The 19,466-nt window shown below is 34.6% G+C and overlaps 1 protein-coding gene across 1 annotated transcript in view; it reads left to right on the top strand.

The window, feature by feature from the left end:
* LOC111044463 (serine/arginine repetitive matrix protein 2) overlaps positions 1-19,466 on the top strand; it is a 151,482-nt gene that overhangs the window by 97,247 nt on the left and 34,769 nt on the right. The window contains exons 7-11 of the mRNA XM_039436784.1: positions 7,419-7,766; positions 9,900-10,145; positions 12,360-12,455; positions 14,161-14,433; positions 17,622-17,824. Of these exons, the coding sequence (XP_039292718.1) occupies positions 7,419-7,766; positions 9,900-10,145; positions 12,360-12,455; positions 14,161-14,433; positions 17,622-17,824 (1,166 nt within the window). The remainder of the gene's footprint in view (positions 1-7,418; positions 7,767-9,899; positions 10,146-12,359; positions 12,456-14,160; positions 14,434-17,621; positions 17,825-19,466) is intronic.

Genomic DNA, 19,466 nt, shown 5'->3' with positions numbered 1-19,466 from the left:
AATCTAGGTGAGGTTGAATCTTTGCCTCATTAATGTTTGATTGGCTTTAGAATATTTTACTGCCACAATATTCATGTAAGGTTGAATATTTGACTCATTGGCATGTGTTTGTGTGGTTTTTTAGTCCACCATTACAATACTTTCACAATCCAAGTGAGGTTGAATCTTAGCCTCATTAGAGTTTGAGTAGTTTTTTAGTTTTATTACACTGTCAGTGTCACAATTCTTCCACAATTCATGTTAGGTTAAATCTTTGACACATTCCAAATTCAAATTCAAATATATTCTTTATTCCAGAAAAAAGCATATATTTAATACAATTACAATAATTGTAATAGAAATGTATGGAATACCCCTACAAAGACTATACATCTGTGAGTAGGGGTGAATTCCGGTCAGCCTGTCGAGGCCTCAATAAGCAATAAAGAAACAAAATGAGCAATAAAGATTTTCAAAAACTGACTATACTCTAAGATAAATAAATAAAAATTACAAATTATAATAATAACTAAAAATGAAGCAACTTCTGGTAGAATATCAAACTAGTGTACATTATACTCCTGTATCTATGATACCAGGATGTTGAATTACAGAATGTATAAGTAAATAATAAATGCAACTGAGTAGTAGAATCCAAAATTCAAGTTAGGAAACATCCTAATAATAAAGATCAGCAGATGGCCTGGTGTCTTCTCATTGAAGAAAAGAGAAAAATGAAACTAATAGAAAAAACTGCGTAAAAGAGAAAAAACACATTGGCATGCGTTTGATTGGCTTTTGACATTTCCACCGTTACTGTATTTCCACAATTTGAAAATCCATTTTATCATCCATCTCAATTAATTTCGTGTCGAATTGTTTATGCTGTGTATTGTCTATGAATAAATAGAATAATACATTTTAGTACCATTACCAAAGCTACCTTATTCATCTTGACTGAAATAGCCAATAATAAATAATAATCTTAGCCAATAATTGTGTATTATGATGCCTGTTTAACACGAGAGTGTTTCATCAGTTTATTATTTATTTCCTGGGCTGACAAATAATTTTTGATTAGTAGCGCCCATCGGATTTCCATCTAGCTGTTTACCCTGTTGTCAATATTTGCAGTAGCAGAAGTCTTCGGTGTGAATTACAGCATTTAATTTGGATTTTCGTTTAATAATAATCTTATTTATTTCTTCTGATGAACTATTGTTTTGCTTATTGCAGGTACTTCTCACAAGGAAATGGAGAGCAAGACAACTACAGTCGTGACATCGAAGAGTGTTGTCAGCTCGGATGGTTCTGTGTCTGTTAACCGAGAAGTAATCAAAGGTAATTGAAGTAACACTTTCATTATAAATGCATATTTCATTATTTATATGCATGTATTATTGCATTATAATATTATTGAGAATTGCATTATAGCCGATACATGTCGTGTCTATGAAAATATAAGTAAAAGGGTACTAGCTAATATATTTCAAAAAATATTGAATGACCCTAGAAAATATACACTAATTATAATAGCATTATCATCATCATTATTGGCACTACAGCCCATGTAGAGCCTTAGCCTTCACAACCACATCCTTCCACCCCTCTCGACATTCTGCTGTTCTTCTCCATCTTCTTACACCCAGTCTTCGCAAATCCTCTTCCACATCGTCAAGCCACTGCTTTCTTGGTCTTCCTTGTAGTCTTCTTCCTCCGGGTTTGCCTTCCAGCACCATTCTTGGCACCCTCCCTTCCGGCATTCTGCACACATGACCAGCCCATCTCAGCCTCATACTTTTCACATATAATAGCATAGGCCTATATTATTTCAAGGCGGTGGTACACTATGTGCACCATACCATAGAATAAACAATCTATATTAGATTTTCTCTGTGAACAATCTGTATAGGTTCTCTCTGACTATACTATATATGCATAGAGCTCTTTCTCCATTAGCTTATAAAAGTATGGAATAACATCTCATAGGAGTCAGGTAGTCTTGATTCAAAAATCACGTTTTAACATTTTGACTAATAAGTGGGAATGGAATACCTAGGTAACTAATAAATAATCATTTATGAATTAGTAGCAATAATTGAACACTTATTGTATATTGGAGTAATATTAAATTATTTGTATTATGTAACGTGATAGCGTGTAGATGATAAATAATGGAGTGATAAAGAAGTTTCAGCTTGAAGCTTGAATTGTCACACAACAGTGACAGTGAACAGTGAAAATTTAATTCCCATAAGTCCTAATGTGATTATTCATACTTGCTCGGCCGGGCTGGACGGAAATAGTAGAATTAGAATTCATGTAAATAATATTTTCACTGTTTACTGTTGTCACTGATATGTGAGAATCCACCACTATGCTGTTGTTTTCTCCCAAGAATTGACTTGTGAAATTATTGAATGGATAGCTCTAGAATACAGTATTACCCAGGGAATATGAAATGTAATATCCCGATGTATACTCTCTATGTGCTACGACGTTATTAGCAACGTAGGCTTCTACCGGTGCGTTATTAATACCTCATTACATTATCAAAATGGAACATCATTTTGGCTAAACCATGTATTCAGGAAGTGCAGAATAACCCATTTCATTTCAAGTGAAGTCGGTCTATTTTCGATGAAATCGACCAACAAGTAGGTACGCTAAGTACGCACATCACGCCGGTTCGCCAATGTGCAAAGGGCTACAGAAATAGCAGCGTCGCGAAGCTATTGAGCTCGAAAAAATTCTCCGACTCGGCTATTCCCCCGAAAATGTGTAGACTGAAATTTTTGGCCACTCTCCACGGTGGCATGGATGATCTCTCGCAATGAGTATCAGTTCTCAGTCCAGGACAGTGTGATTCCAGACTCCTCCTCTTCTTCTTTCTCTCCTCTTTTTCTTTGTGTTTCCTCTCTCTATCCGTGTATTATCAAGTACAGTATGTGATTGAAATCAGGTCCAGCAACGTCTTCAAATAATTTGTGCCATAACATTGTCAGTAGACATCAATAACAGTTCTTGTCAATAATATTAGAATAGGTTACCAGACATGTAGCACGTGTTTTCTAAAAGCCGTTCAATCTGTTTTACTAATAATTTATTCCATGAAGTAGGATTAGATGATGTGGAATCATGTAGTTTTTAATAGTGATTATCCAATTTCCAACGTTTATTCATCAATAATATCTTATTTTTGTAGATTGTAGCCTACTCTTTTCCTTTATAAATGGTCTACTGTGAACCCTGTTCAACATTCAAGTAGACCTACATCAGATGTAGGTCTACTTGAATGTTGAAAAGGTTTCACAAGTAGACCATTTATAAAGGAAAAGAGTAGGCTACAATCTACAAAAATAAGATATTATTGATGAATAAACGTTGGAAATTGGATAATCACTATTAAAAACTACATGATTCCACATCATCTAATCCTACTTCATGGAATAAATTATTAGTAAAACAGATTGAACGGCTTTAGAAAACACGTGCTCATGTCTGGTAACCTATTCTAATATTATTGACAGAACTGTTATTGATGTCTACTGACAATGTTGGCACAAATTATTTGAAGACGTGCTGGACCTGATTTCAATCACATACTGTACTTGATAATACACGGATAGAGAGAGGAAACACAAAGAAAAAGAGGAGAGAAAGAAGAAGAGGAGGAGTCTGGAATCACACTGTCCTGGACTGAGAACTGATACTCATTGCGAGAGATCATCCATGCCACCGTGGAGAGTGGCCAAAAATTTCAGTCTACACATTTTCGGGGGAATAGCCGAGTCGGAGAATTTTTTCGAGCTCAATAGCTTCGCGACGCTGCTATTTCTGTAGCCCTTTGCACATTGGCGAACCGGCGTGATGTGCGTACTTAGCGTACCTACTTGTTGGTCGATTTCATCGAAAATAGACCGACTTCACTTGAAATGAAATGGGTTATTCTGCACTTCCTGAATACATGGTTTAGCCAAAATGATGTTCCATTTTGATAATGTAATGAGGTATTAATAACGCACCGGTAGAAGCCTACGTTGCTAATAACGTCGTAGCACATAGAGAGTATACATCGGGATATTACATTTCATATTCCCTGGGTAATACTGTATTCTAGAGCTATCCATTCAATAATTTCACAAGTCAATTCTTGGGAGAAAACAACAGCATAGTGGTGATTCTCACATATCAGTGACAACAGTAAACAGTGAAAATATTATTTACATGAATTCTAATTCTACTATTTCCGTCCAGCCCGGCCGAGCAAGTATGATAATCACATTAGGACTTATGGGAATTAAATTTTCACTGTTCACTGTCACTGTTGTGTGACAATTCAAGCTTCAAGCTGGTACTTTTTTCTGGATCAAACACAATAACTTTCAGATTAGCAACAAACACACGTACAATTCACAAACAAAACACCGTTATGATGGTTAATGAACATTTGACCCTGATCACCAATGGCATTGACAAATGAACAATTAACATCAATATTTTTCATAATTTTCGTATTGATATTACTATGGCTGTGGCTCCCAAACTTATTCCTTTTACTGACCGGTTTTAGTCTGGCCACCGTTCTCCTTAGCACTCAGAATCATAGAAATTCAGTTGAGAAAGAAGGTAAATAACATTCTCTAATCATAGCCTGTACATTGGATTCTTACATGAATTGAATTGTTTGATGTTTGTAGCTTTTTGTACCTTTTTTCAATAATTATAATATTCCATCCATGTTAATTCTACTGTATGTAGAGGGAGATACTTTTTGTAAATTACTATAGATGTTTTTATAAAATAGAGTTATAGTACCCTTAGTAGAATAAGAATACAAATTATAACTACTAGTTTTGGTGATCACACCATCGTCAGGTTTTAAAAATAAATTTCAAGAATACTATAATATTCTATTTTATAAATACAAGAAAGTAGCCCTGAGTTGATACATTTTAAGAAAATACTGTAGATCTATAACAGTAATTTATGAGAAGTAAACCTGTACGTACAGGTACAAACAGATATACCTCTTGTAAATCACTGTTGTACATCTACATTCTCAATAATATAATTTTCAGTTGTTCTTCTATTTTATAAATAACTGACAGCAATTATTACACTTCTGATATTACTTATTGTTTCTTTATTGATTCACGCAATAAGTACATTGTCAAAAATTACTACAATTGAATCATACTTGATAATGCGATCATGCTGAATGATATAATTTCTATTGTGGTCTAGTGGATAGAGTGCTTGCGTAGCAGCATAGAGATCCCGAGTTCAAACGCTCTCAATACCAAAAGTTTTTAACCAGATCACTCCCGTGTTATCGGATGGGCACGTTAAACTGTCGGTCCGGGCTGAAGTATGACAGTCGTAAGGCCCATTGACGGCTTAAATTATATATTCAGGCGGTGGGACCTTCCCGCAAGGGACTCCCCACCAACAAAAGCCATACGAATTTACTTTTATTGTGAATTGCGATGGCTACAGTTGTGCTTGAACCTTCTTGAACTTTCAGTTTCTATTCAGGAAGTGCGAACCCACATTTACACCCACTCTACTGGCAAATACACTCCAAGCTTCTTATTTTAGCGCACATACTCTCAAACTATCATTATGCAGTCAGTTTCCATCTGTATTGACGCCATTACTTGGGTATTGGCCAGAAGGTTCAATACTTTCAATAGCAAGTACAAGTTTGTGTGGATGTTTCATCAGATTAATAATAAACACTAATATTAAAAGATGTTATGCGATCATTCTATATTTAATTATTGGTAACTCTCTTCATGAGTTGGAGATTCATATTTTAAAGCTCAGTCTTATTTTAGTTGCACGGATAATAACATTGTTTCCTCTGTTTCTTTTATGAGTGTTATGTGATTTGGTAGAGTGGTGTAATGTATTATCAATATTTTGATAGCCGATACTGTGAGTTATATTACCATTGAATTGATAATTGTTATTCTCGAGCATTTCCCTTCAATCTTATATATTTCTTGTCAACCTTAAAATGTGTTTCAAGGAAACGAAAATGAGATGTTTCTTGTAGCTCCAGCTGAAAGCAAAATTAGATACATCATGATTATTTTGATTAATAAATGGTTGTGACATACATTTATATTTCTATTAATAAAAATAGAAATCCGACAATAATAATAAAGCTTTATTTACATTCACAATTGAACAAAAGCCTCTCTAAATGAGGTGAGTTACGTTTTTGGTTGGCATTAAATAGATTTTACATATTTACAATAGTAATTATTAAGGTTAAAGAATATCAATTTTTTGTGAGTCCATGTAATATTATAAATCCAAGTACCCTTTTTAAAATTATTTAGTCACAACATGTTTAGGCTATATCATGTTATTGTCATGGATAATGGATAATATTTCTATTTTTATTTATAATCAAGAGTATCCCTAAAGAAAAAAGACAGTATTTTTCTATTGAATATGAATGTGATGTGTGCCACAATATCACTCTCATTGTTATCGGATGGGCACGTTAAACTGTCGGTCCCGGCTGAAGTATGACAGTCGTAAGGCCCATTGACGGCTTAAATTATATATTCAGGCGGTGGGACCTTCCCGCAAGGGACTCTCCACCAACAAAATCCATACGAATTTACTTTTACTCTCATTGTTATACAGAAGAATCTATCTGTTTATCTTACATTTTTATTCTAGTTTCTTCATATTTTTCTACTGTTATTATTATTCTCATTCCTCCCAGATTTGCCAATTTCTCTACCAATCTATTTTACCAATCTCTCTACCAATTCTTTATTGATTCATACAATAAGTACAAAAAATAAGGCAACCTTGTGCTATTCCTCTCCCAAATTCAGATAAGGTTACTCATAGTCCGAAATAGGTTACAGCTGCGTTTACACCAAAGCTATTAACAAAATGTTTATTACTCCATCCTTATAGATTCTATTAGATTAAACATAACATACCATACACATGATGAACATGTGTGTTTGTCAAGTCAAGTTCCGTTTAATCTAATAGAGTCTATAAGGTGGGAAAAATAAACATTTTGTTAGTAACTTAATTTTTATAGATTGAACATAACTTATCATACACATGATGAACATATATGTTTGTTAAGTTCCGTTCAATCTAATAGACTCCATAAGAATTGAGTAGTTAACATTTTGTTAATAACTTTGGTGTAGACCCAGCTTTTGTCTTGTAGTAGTTCACTTCACAAATTTTCAGTTCTTAATTATTTCCACAAAGTAGATTTTTAAATTTAGATGTTTGAAAACCAAACATAGAAGAAAAATTTTGCATTATTATCACTAAAATAGGAAGTATTCACATATTAAAGAAATAATTTTGAAGTACCAAAAATACAAACTTAATATTCTAAAAGCACAGCTGTTTATAAAAATCATTAAAGATGTTTTATATTGTTGTAGGTGAACTATCGTCACGTAACGGCGAAGAACCTACAGGACGGATAGTGCACTCCAAGTATTCTTACCAGACTCCCGACGACTCGAACAAATCGCAGGGCGTCTCATCGACTGTGACGACCACTAAGACAATCGGCGCTGGCGGCAGGCGAAGCTCCGGACCGAAGATCACCGAACTCGAGGACTCCGACGAACGAAGGTCTTCGGTCAGCTCCTCGCGACGATACTCGGGTGCCAAGGTCACTGAGGTCGAGGACGACGAGGAACGTCGAGGCGAGGTCGAGTCGACGCGAGGGTCCTCGTCCGAATGCGACAGCAACCTCGTGTCGTCTGTCATCAAAAAGTTTTCAGGTACAGTCCCAGACTCGAAAGAAAATTCCTGGGTCGATTTAACCATAGAAAAAAGATAGCATAAGAATATATCCCATGGTATAGGGCGTTTAAGGGTTAGGTGGTTGGGTCATGTGGAAAGGGTGACTGCGGGCAGAATCCCTAAAATTGTGATACGGGAAAGGCTTCACAACAGGAGACACAGAGTGAGACCCAGGAAAAGATGGCTGGATGAGGTGCTGAATGATGTTAGGAGTTTGGGAGTGAGGGGATGGAGAGGCATAGTAAACGATAGAGATGCGTGGAGGTTGATAGTTGCGGAGGCCAAGGCTCACCATGGGCTGTAGCGCCATACAAGAAGATAGGGCGTTTATGTTCCAATTTTATTCATTTATTATTTATGGATAGAGGAAACAATACAATATTCGGAAAATACTGGCTTTTACCCAAAACTTCTTCAATTCCTAATTTCGTCTCAAATTGTCTAAATATTATGTAGGTTATGTCCACTTCAATTTCTACACTAAATCATCAATCTGACGAAACTATGAATCAATGGTAACTGAAGCTGATCGTCCAATAACCATAAATGACAGAAATGTGGTCGGCTAGAAGAAGGTTGTCTCAATAATGTTGTCATGTTCAAGAAGAAATTAATAAATGTTATTGTGCTAAAATGAAGTTTTATTTATAATACAAACAGTTATTACATAATAACTGAAGTTATTTTTCGTGAAGCTATGTGACGCTGGTAGTCTCTCATACTGAGTCGTTCTTTCACTCTCACCCAGCCATATGGTAATAATAGAAAGTTCTTCTTCAAAACTTCTTCAATTCCTAATTTTGTCTAAATTTCCTAATTGTCTAAATATTATACATTGGTTATGTCCACTTCAATTTCTACACCAAATCATCAATCTGACAAAAGTATGAATCAATGGTAACTGAAGCTGCTAGTCCTAGTAGTTCTTCTTCGTTAAGCTATGTGACGCAGGTAGTCTCTCATACTGAGTCGATCTTTCACTCTCACCCAGCCATATGGTAATAATAGAAAGTGGTCGACAGTAATCTGGTTGAGTTAACTAGAAACTGGCTTGAAACTTGGGATATAAACTGCCTATACCATGGATATCTTCTCATGCTATTTTTTCTCTATGATTTACCCCTCCCACAGCATCCAGACGCTATATTATGTTAGAGACAAATAATTTAACAGTATCTTTACTCTATGATTATGCATATCAATAACATTAGTGATGGAAATACCATTTATACATTAGATGCACGTATGTGCGAGTGCAAGCGAGACCTTGACCATGTTGCAGATGAGAAACAAAATCTGGAAAGGGTAAAGTAATTGAAAAACGTTGTGACCTGTCTGTAGCTGCCCACACTGGAGTGCACGCGTACAGTGTGACCGTTTCTATGACTTTTTGCAGATTTTGTTTCTCATCTGTGGTCTTGTTTTGCGTGGTCATGCGTGGTCTCGCGTGCACTTGCACACACGTGCATTCAATCTAATCACACCCTAACAGGGTAGTAATGGCAAAGAAACATCGATGTTTTGAACTTGCAAAGTGTTTGTCATCAATGTTTTCTAATTGAAACGTTTCGTCATTACAGACCATAGGCTCATTAGCACAAAAGCCTGTTGAATTTTAATCATGAATTCCACGAGAACCAATCAGAGAGGTTTTTCTCGTGGCATTTAATCGGGATTAAATGTCAACATACTTTTGTGCTACTTGGTGATGGACTGTTTTTAATATAATTCTTCAATGTTGTTTCCATCGCGAACTGCTTACTATTTTGTTAAATAAAACGACTAGCAGTCAAATTTCTCTAATAAATAAAATTATTCAATTACCCCCCGAGATCTTTCGGCAGGACCACCATCTTCATGGTTAAACCAAATTAACAAAAATTAATCATGAATAAATTTCACGAGAACTAATCAGATTAGGCTCTTCAAGTCTCTGATTGGTTCTTGTGGCATTTGAACATGATTAAAATTCAACAGACTTTTATGCAAACGGGCCATGATGGGTTTTAGCCATCGATGGTACTCTGATCGATACATCGATGTATCGAATTATCGATTTAGGTTATTGAAAAGTTTGTAATCAGTTATCACTAAAATCACTATACTTTCAGGATCGAAAACAGCTGAGGCAGACGACAAATGGCAGAAGTCTTCGTCTGTGACTTCCAAGTTTGTCTCAACCTCTTCGACAAGTTCTACATCGAGAAAAGCGAACTCAACCGTGACTGAATCGAAGCCGAAATCGTTCTCTCCCACGCCTCAGCAGAAAAGCAGTGATGATGATGAAGACAAGAAGAAGCCTCTGGTTAGAGGAGACTCCATTCGAGCGCTGCAACACAAGTTCCAGCAAGCTACAGGTTAGTTGATTCTAGCAAAATTATAAAGTATTTATATTAAAATCTGTAAATACACTCACACTTGAACCGAAGACACACCTATCATACAGCGTTCTAATCGCACTCCGATCCAATCACGTTTTGCTTTGCAAAGGCAGAATGGTGCATGCCACACATGTCTGTCATATTAGGGTATGATCACATTGAATGCACGTCGTTTTTTATTCAATTATTTAGCATTACACAACCTTCTAGAAAAGTACCACAGGCTTAACCCCAAAACGGTTCCAATTCTAATTTATACGATTGTGCAAGTGCACGCGTGTTCATGTATGACCAAGCACGCAGATGAGAAACAAAATCTGGAAAGAGCCACGGGGACACACACTGATCGCGTGCACTTGCTGGTGGTGTTCAGCTCGAACACCTTCAGGCACGTCACAACGTGCTATTGCTTTTTTCAGACTTAGTTCCTTATCTGCGCGCTGAGTTATTCATGGTTATAGCAAGCACTTACACAAACGTGCATCTAATGTTATCTTACTCTTATGCTCTCTCCTACCAGCAACCCTTCATCCCACTAAAATATCGGACATGAGTATGATCAAAACGCTGCATGATAAGTGTGGACCGGACTTAATACATATTCTTGATAAACCACTTACTTGAATCCTTATTACCGGTAATATTATGTAAAAATGTATGTACAATAATCCTTTTCTTTTTTCAAGTCAATGATGACTATTTTCTGAGAAATTTCACAGTAACTTAATCACCACCTATTCATGAATGACACAAACACATAATCATTTATTTGACATTCAATAACTCTTATGCTGTCGCTTCACTCTCGCCGAGTTTGTACAAATACAACGACGCAGGCGGGAGAGTGGTTGACTATTTTGCCACCGCTCGCCTTCTTGTCTCATTGCAGTGTATACTGCAAAGCTGCGTACAGAGGTATGCGCCATGAACACACGCATTTCTCTTTTCATCAGCTGATTTTTTATTATAATATCTGTATTTGTACAGGAACATTAATATACAGATATAATGATATATTAATCGGAGCGAGGAGAGCCGGGAGGAATGAAGGCAAGTGGTGGCATATAGTAGCCATCCACGCTCTCGCGTTCGTCGTCGTTCGTACGAACTCGGCGAGAGTGAAGCGCCGGCATCATGTATTGTTGCATTTATATATATTTTTTTTCAAGATTACGTCCTAAAGACTCCAGTCATGGAGTATAAGACAGTATATTAGTTATGGAGTATATTAGTTATCTTGCATCCATATCATTGATATTTTAGTTCATCATTGAACTACATTAAAATGATGAATAGATGAATATTAATATATTTATCTGATTCCACATTATAATAAACTAATGAATGTGTCATGCATTGTGACTAAAGATCAAATAATACTTTCTATTTTATAGAATTCGCCGCATCATTTCAATATAATTAAAACTCCAATATTGACAGAGATTCCTTTTTTATTTATAACGAGCATGTGTAACCTTGCTCCGCAAGGGCCTGTAAAAAACAAATGGATTGTATCAAGGTTTTATAGCTTTCCATATAGAAAATTTCAAGTAAACTTATTATCATATCAAAGTACAATGGAAAAATTAATTGTCTATCCCGTATATGTTAATTTCAATTTTTTATTTCATCAGGCCTAGTATCTAGATGAAAAAAATAACAATAAGGTAATTCATTATTTAATAAAGTATTGTATTTCTTCATCAATTTATTACAAACTGCTATATGTTTGAACAAGTTTTAACACAGAAATGACGACTAGCAGACTATAATAATTGTGAATAATATGAAATAATCACTGACTGACTGATGACAATAAATCCCATGCGATTCGAAAGGATGCTCCAGTCACAAAGTGAATATTTAAAAAGAAAATCATATTTTTCACAATAATTAATATAGTCTGCATTCCAGCCGTCAATCCAGTGTTAAAAACTTTATATTAAATATACTTTTATATTGAAGTTTTAATAAACTTTCTCAATGAAAGTGTTCCATTATACTATTCCAACAAACCCCTGTTTAGTGTCATGTCAGTATGTTTTGTGTTTTACCCTCTCTTGTAAATAAATGTAATAAGGCATTCTTATAAAAAATCAGTAACAATAAGCATGTTTGTAATTATTATAATCGAAACTAATCCAATGTTTTTGTTGTTTCTGTGTGATGGTATTGGTTTGCTAACAACAGAGTCGGCAGCTAATGGCGCCCCTCAGAGAGGCTACCCACCTGCGGGACTTATCCTCAGGACTTCCAGTTTTAAAACAACCGAAGAATCACCTAACAGTCAGTATCACTAATATCCTCATAACTCTCAGTATTATCTTATTTATATAGTATTTTTGAATTTTTTCACCATGTAATAATATCACTCTGTACAAAGTTTCCTTCATCACCGTGAAAGCTATGAAGTTTTGAGCTATGCTTGTTTAATAGACCTATTTGTGATTGTCAAAAAATGAAATGAATAAATAAACGTTTATCTTTTTCAATTCACAAAGTATTCAATTCTATTTCATTTATTCATGTGTCGCCATAATTACAAACAATAAACGTTAATCATCTTTTAGACAATAAACTTTCTATGTTCATATGTGTATGCTTCTCCTTATTACATTTTATTTGTATATACCTCCTCATATATAATTCATTGTCAGTTGATTCAAAACCTTCTTATCCATCCATTAAGTAGGATGATGATTAGTATATTTCAAACCTTCAAAATCTTCATAATGAGTATAAATCAGATCAATGGAAGAAGTTACTAGCATATGTCAAAATTATTGAATTTTTAATTTGAATATATATTTTGTTATAAGGTTTGTGTTGATGTAGGCATTGTTAGATCACATGAATACCGTCATGAGTTTTTGAACTGAATTGAATTTTATTTGTTTCCAACAAAATACAAGCATAGAGAAACAATAGCGTGAGTAGATATCCCATGGTATAGGGCGTTTATGTCGCAACTTTTACTGTTATCTCAAGCTGATAGTCCATGTAGTCCTTTCCCGTGAAGCTTTATGACGCTGGTAGTCTCTCATATTGTGCCGTTCATACACTCTAACCCGGTCAAAAAAGTAAAAATCGACAATAATCGACAGTAATCGGCTTTGAGATAACAGTAAAAGTTGCGACATAAACGCCCTATACCATGGGATATCTACTTACGCTATTGTTTCTCTATGATACAAGCATGCAATGTACATTTATACACAGCATACATAATAGAATAAGTATAAGTTCACAATTATTGAAACTACGCTCACATGAACCTCAAGGTTTGTCTGTGAGTCGGGAGCTCGAATATTATTATTTAAAAAGTGAAAATAAATTAATAAAAGAAGTAGATCAAACTCAAGCATAGATAGAACAAAAATGCTCCACTTGTGTATCGGATAGAATATGAGAATTTAAATGAAAAAAACATTTATATACTTCTATACAAGGTAAAAATATTGGAGTAAATATTACAAATGGGAAACGAAGGATAATACTATATGAGGAAATAGAACTACTTTGAAGTTACTTTTGAAGTGTAATTGAAAAGTATAAGCTTGTTCAAATAATACTAAATTTGATTTGAAATTGTATGTAATATTGTTTTTTGACTCATTGCAGTGACTGTATTGACCAGTAGTTCAAGTTGGGATGAGAACATTAAAAGAAATGTATGCATTACGGTTTTTGCACTTATTTCAGTGTTCGTATTGATCAACAGTTAGTGGGTGCACACGTTGATATAAATTTGGTCTATAATATTGTTGTTGTATTTATTCTAGATTCATCATCTCTGAAACATGAAAACTTTTGAGGAAATTTTATCTAATATTGGAGTTCTATTTATTTCAGTGTCTTCATCTCTGATAAATAAAATCTTTGAAGAAATTGTATATAATTTTGTTATTTCGCTTATTCAGGAGTCTTCGTCTCTGAAACATAAAAACCTTTGAAGAAATTGTATCTAATATTGTTTTTGTATTCATTTCAGTGTCGTCATCTCTGAAACAACATTCCACAAGCAGCAGCACAGAAACGAAGCAGCGTCCGAATAGGACCTCTTCCTCCTCAGTGACAGTCAGACGTAACAGCAAGGGAGACAGCTCTGTTGAGGAGAAGTCTGTGACGTCATCAAGCCACACCACCACCTCCACCTCCTCCACCTCGAGGGTGGCCTCATCCGAGAAGACTTCCTTCCTGGACAACACCTCAAGGGTCACCGGAGTTCAGGATATCCTCCAGCGCATGAGGAATGCTGATCTAGGTATAATGAGAATATTTGACATTGTTTTATATGTACTTATATTTATGAGCATTTGATAGATAGATATATATTACGTCTGGTTGGCCTCAACGGCGTCAGACAAGTCAAAGTGCTAATAATGAGGTCCACGTTATAATGACAGTATTTGATCAACTTTGGTTTTGCTATCCTTGTCTATCATTCGACAAAGCCGGTGGTACTATCCTTTTCTAGGTCCACAACGTTGCCAATTATGTTTTTGACAGTGGAGAAATATGATTAATTAATGCAGAGAATCGGCATCGCTATTCTTCTTTCTTTATCCACTGTCATTATAACGTGGACCTCACTATAGCAAAAAGCGAGACACCATTAATTTTTCATGAAATTTATATCTAGTATATAATTACTATTTGTCTTTGACTCTATTACAGTAGTTAAAATAGTCCTTCAGACTATAAAAGCACTCCTCCTTTAGAAATAATTTGAATTAATGCAATGTCTCATTTCTCTCCATCTAAAAAAAAGAATGATTGCCAATAAAATCAATCGTCATCAACACTTCAATTCAATCAATGAAATAGTTTGAAGTACCTAGTTAATCGCAGAACAGTGAAATTTCAGTAGGGGTTTTTACTATAGTGAAATCCTCGTTATAAAGTCAGCACGCCAAGATTGGATTGCCATTCAAATGGTTTCCCACTCCCATATGCGGTCATGCTCAAAAGAACTTGCAGATATGAGTAATGTTACTTATTGTAATAAGTATGTAATAAGTAGAAGTGCATAAAGTGTACTAGTTCGACACTTAGACCAGTTATAGAATAGACACGCCCCATACTGTCGATGAAGCTAACATCTACTGCCATATCGCCCCATCGTGACGTCAGCATCGTATAGAAAACTTTTCTGTAGAGTTTGTTTACATTGTTTTCCATAGCAGATTGTGTCTATTTCAAATGGAAGTAAATTATTAAATAACTAAAATGATATAATTAAGAACTTATAATATTATATAATTTTATTTTTATCATTTTATCATTTATTTATTGTACAAAATACTACAATCATAATATAATTATGACATTGAAGGAAAAACTAGGCTGAGCCTGTACTATTTCTCTCCAAAAATTTTGATAGAAAGTTAGGTCAAAATGTTGAGGTTATAATATCACACACTGCTTCGTTACTTGATTTTTTGGTCCAGGAATAATGATTTAAATATTTTGAATTTTGAAGGTTGACATTATACTTCAAATGAATCAAAGAATGTATAACAATGAATAAAAAACTTGAGAAATATTACACTTATTTAATTGTATATTATATCATGCTGACGTCACGATGGGGCGATATGGCAGTAGATGTTGGCTTCATCGACTATCAGTATTAATATACAATGGTGCGTGTCTATTCTATAACTGGTCTAAGGTTCGACATAAACTGTACTGTCTGTCATTAGACAAATCTGATAGCTCTATCCTTTCCTATCTCCGCACTGTGGCCAATTCGTTTTAGCCTTTGCAGAAATATAATAAACTTGTACGGTACCAAAATATGCAATATAAAATTCATTATTGAATCATGAGAAAATATATTTTCTTGGCGAATAATATACTACTAAATAGCCTACAATCAATTTAAGAACAGTGCGGAGATGGAAGAGGATGGAAGCTATAGAACTATATGTTTCGTCTAATGATAGACAATGCTAGCAAAACAATTTGAAACAGGGTCTGGCTTTACAACATTATTCTCACTATATTCTAACTTATAACATTAATCTTACCAAAGGTAAACACTTACTGAAATTTAACGGTTTTGCGATTAACTACTTCAAACTATGAGAATTAATTGAATTGGAAGTGTTGATGTTATGGCGACTTGACGACAATATTTTTTTTATGTGAAATGTGAAGAAGAAACGAGAAATTGCATTGCACATAAATTCAAATGCAATACAGAGTGAGTCATATGTATGGGAACCCTTCAATAAATTGGAGACTGTTGTAGATATAATACTGTATCTTTCAGGATAAGTTATTGGTCAAATACTCTACCTTTTGACGTACAACTGAATCTCAACCCCTCATAAGGGAGTGACTTAGGGGTAGTAACTCGAATATTTTAAATGTAAACACCTATTGTGTGGTACATCATTTTAAAGGCCTTCTTAAAACTAGAGAGATGAAATCAATAAAAATGTTCCATGATACTTCTATTCAAAATGGCGGCTTACTGAAGTTTGAGTTTTTAAAGCAATAATTGATAAATTTTAATCAGCCGCCCTTTTGGATAAAAGTATCATAGAACATTTCTGTGGATGCCATCTTTCTTGTTTCAAAAAGGCCTTTAAAATTATGTACCACACAATGGGTGTTACATTTTAAATATTCGAGTTACAACCCCTAAGTCACCCCCTTATGAAGGGTTGAAATTCAGTTGTACGTCAAAAGGTAAAGTATTTGACCGATAACTTATCCTGAAAGTTACAGTATATTATATCTACAATAGTCTCCAACTTATTGAAGGGTTCCCATAAATATGACTCACTCTGTATACTGTACAACAATGTCGAATAAAATTTCAAATATATTGCTATCTTCTACCCGAATCTCCCCGTTAGATTGGAATTGATTATTGAAATTAATTTTGAACAGTTTTGGCTGAGGAAGCTGTTATTCCCTTGCCAATCCTTATGAGTAAGAGGAGATGATTGAATTGGATAGATTAGCTCTAAGACAAAATCTAGATGGTTGAAGGTCAAAACAGTTTCTCAAACATTTCTTCAAAATTCCGTTTCAGTTGTGTATTCAGGTTACACAGACGAAGATACTGAGGCGTTAAAATTTGTTTTGTATGATAAACCTTGCAGTTTTCCCTTGTCAATTATTGTTATAAGAGAAGATATTTGAATTGGATTGATCAGTTCCAAGACAAAATCTAGATGGTTGAAGGTTCAAACATTCTCTCAGATATTATTTAAAATTATTTTTCAGTTGTGGAATCAAGAGATACAGACGAAGATACTGATTCATTGAAATTTGTTTTGAACAGTTTTAGATGAAAAACTTTGCAGGTTTTCCTTGTGAATCGTTATAAGAGAAGATAATTGAATTGGATTGATCAGCTCCAAGAAAAAATCTAGATGGTTGAAGCTTTTAAATATTTTAACATTCTCTGAAATATTATTTGAAATCCTTTTTCAGTTGTGGAATCAGGTGACACAGATGAAGACACTGAGGCGCGTGCCTTGCTGAACAAATTTCTGGGCGCCTCTGTGATTCTACAGGGAATGGAGCAGGGAATGAAGGCTGCTGCCAAGACAAATGGGCACACGCCTTCGCCGTTGTCTGCTTCATCATCACCCACCAGTGCTACACTGGTCAGCAGGGTCGAGAAGCAACGAATTGTGAGTTCATTTATTTAATTTATAGTCAATACATGTCCTCATTTTCATGTTACACCTGCGAACATACATTTACAAACAATCCTATTCATAGTAGATTAAAATGACTTGATAATATTAATTAACTGATTCATTAGTTAACTGATTCATTAGTTAACTGATTCATAGTTTACTAATTCATAGTTTGCAGGTGTTTGTTAACTGATTCATAGTTTGCAGGTGTTTGTTACACCTGCAAACATACATTTACAAACAATCCTATTCATAGTAGATTAAAATGACATAATAATATTAATCAACTGATAATTAACTGATTCATAGTTAACTAATTAACTGATTCATAAGAACAATTTGATATACTATTCACGGTTGTTACATTATCATCAATCTCTAGTACACTCATAAGATAAACAGAGCTCTCTCCATTCAGAATCACCTCCATTTGTCTCTCAATATCATGATGTCTGTGCTAAAAACATCTGTTTTTTCATGCTGTGTATGATTGTATTCAAGGTACCTAGAATTCATATTGAATTCTCTTGTATTCTAGGTACATTGTATTCTATCGACTTTCTTGATCGACATTTACTATAAAATGGACCGTGGACTTCTCTTAACAGTTCTGTGGCATTTGGTTTGGTTTGTGTGTGATCTGAAGTATGTCTTCTGGGAACAGTCTCAACATTTCCAATGTTGCTTGACACTTTCATCCATTTTCGTGCTCATGGTGAACCAAAAAACTTTGAATCTCAGAAGTTTGATTTTGTTACTTAACACCTTCTCCCACTTAACGTTTCAATTATTATACAGTTAGAATAAATAGAAATAGAAAGTTTAGAATAAACATAGGAAAAATAAATTCTTTGTCGCCATGTTCGGAAGTGATGCCAGAGTTATCTCCATCTTTTCTCAATGGAATATTATTCAATTAGGGCAGAAACTCTCAGCTCAAATTTCTGAACCCTCCATTAACATAAATGCAAACTGATCTTTGTATTCAACTATATGTTGACAATTTCATGGTCAGTTCAAAATGAGTAATAATTCCAAGTGATTGACTTCCACCATGAAGACCTTATTGTCCATTAAATCTGGGAGCATATTAATAGAGCATAACGTTTCCTGACATTGATAGTTGAGTTGAAAGATTTATAACACCAAAGTAAATAATTTTACAACTCTGAATAATTGGCCAGGATATCTTATACTGTTGGAGTACTCGTGGTCTAATGTTTCTAATATATGTGCGTTGATTGCCATGAATCAAGTGAAGAGTCTTTGAAATTTTGCTGACGTTTCAAGGTCCTCAAGTGGAACTTTGCCAAAAACTGATCGCTTTGAAACAGAAGACATTCAACCTTCTTTATTGATATTTCCTTTTTGTGCGTAGCGAGTGGAAATTATTTATTGAAGAATATGAATTCAACTCTGATCCAATTGCTAAGCCATCCCTATAGTGAGGTCCACGCTATAATGGCAGTGTTTGATTAGCAATGGTATTGCTATCCTTGTCCATCATTCAACAAAGCGGATAGTGCTATCTCTTTCTCGCTTTTCTCTATTGCCAGATTGACTTTCAAGAATGTAGAATTTAAAAAAATAATTAACAAAATGTTTCATCTTAATTATGAAATCATTGAAAAAT

Source organism: Nilaparvata lugens, chromosome 10 (assembly GCF_014356525.2).
Source record: "Nilaparvata lugens isolate BPH chromosome 10, ASM1435652v1, whole genome shotgun sequence".
Lineage (NCBI taxonomy): Eukaryota > Metazoa > Arthropoda > Insecta > Hemiptera > Delphacidae > Nilaparvata > Nilaparvata lugens.
The sequence above is the reverse complement of the archived record's forward strand: the minus strand, read 5'-3'. Positions and strand labels throughout refer to the sequence as shown.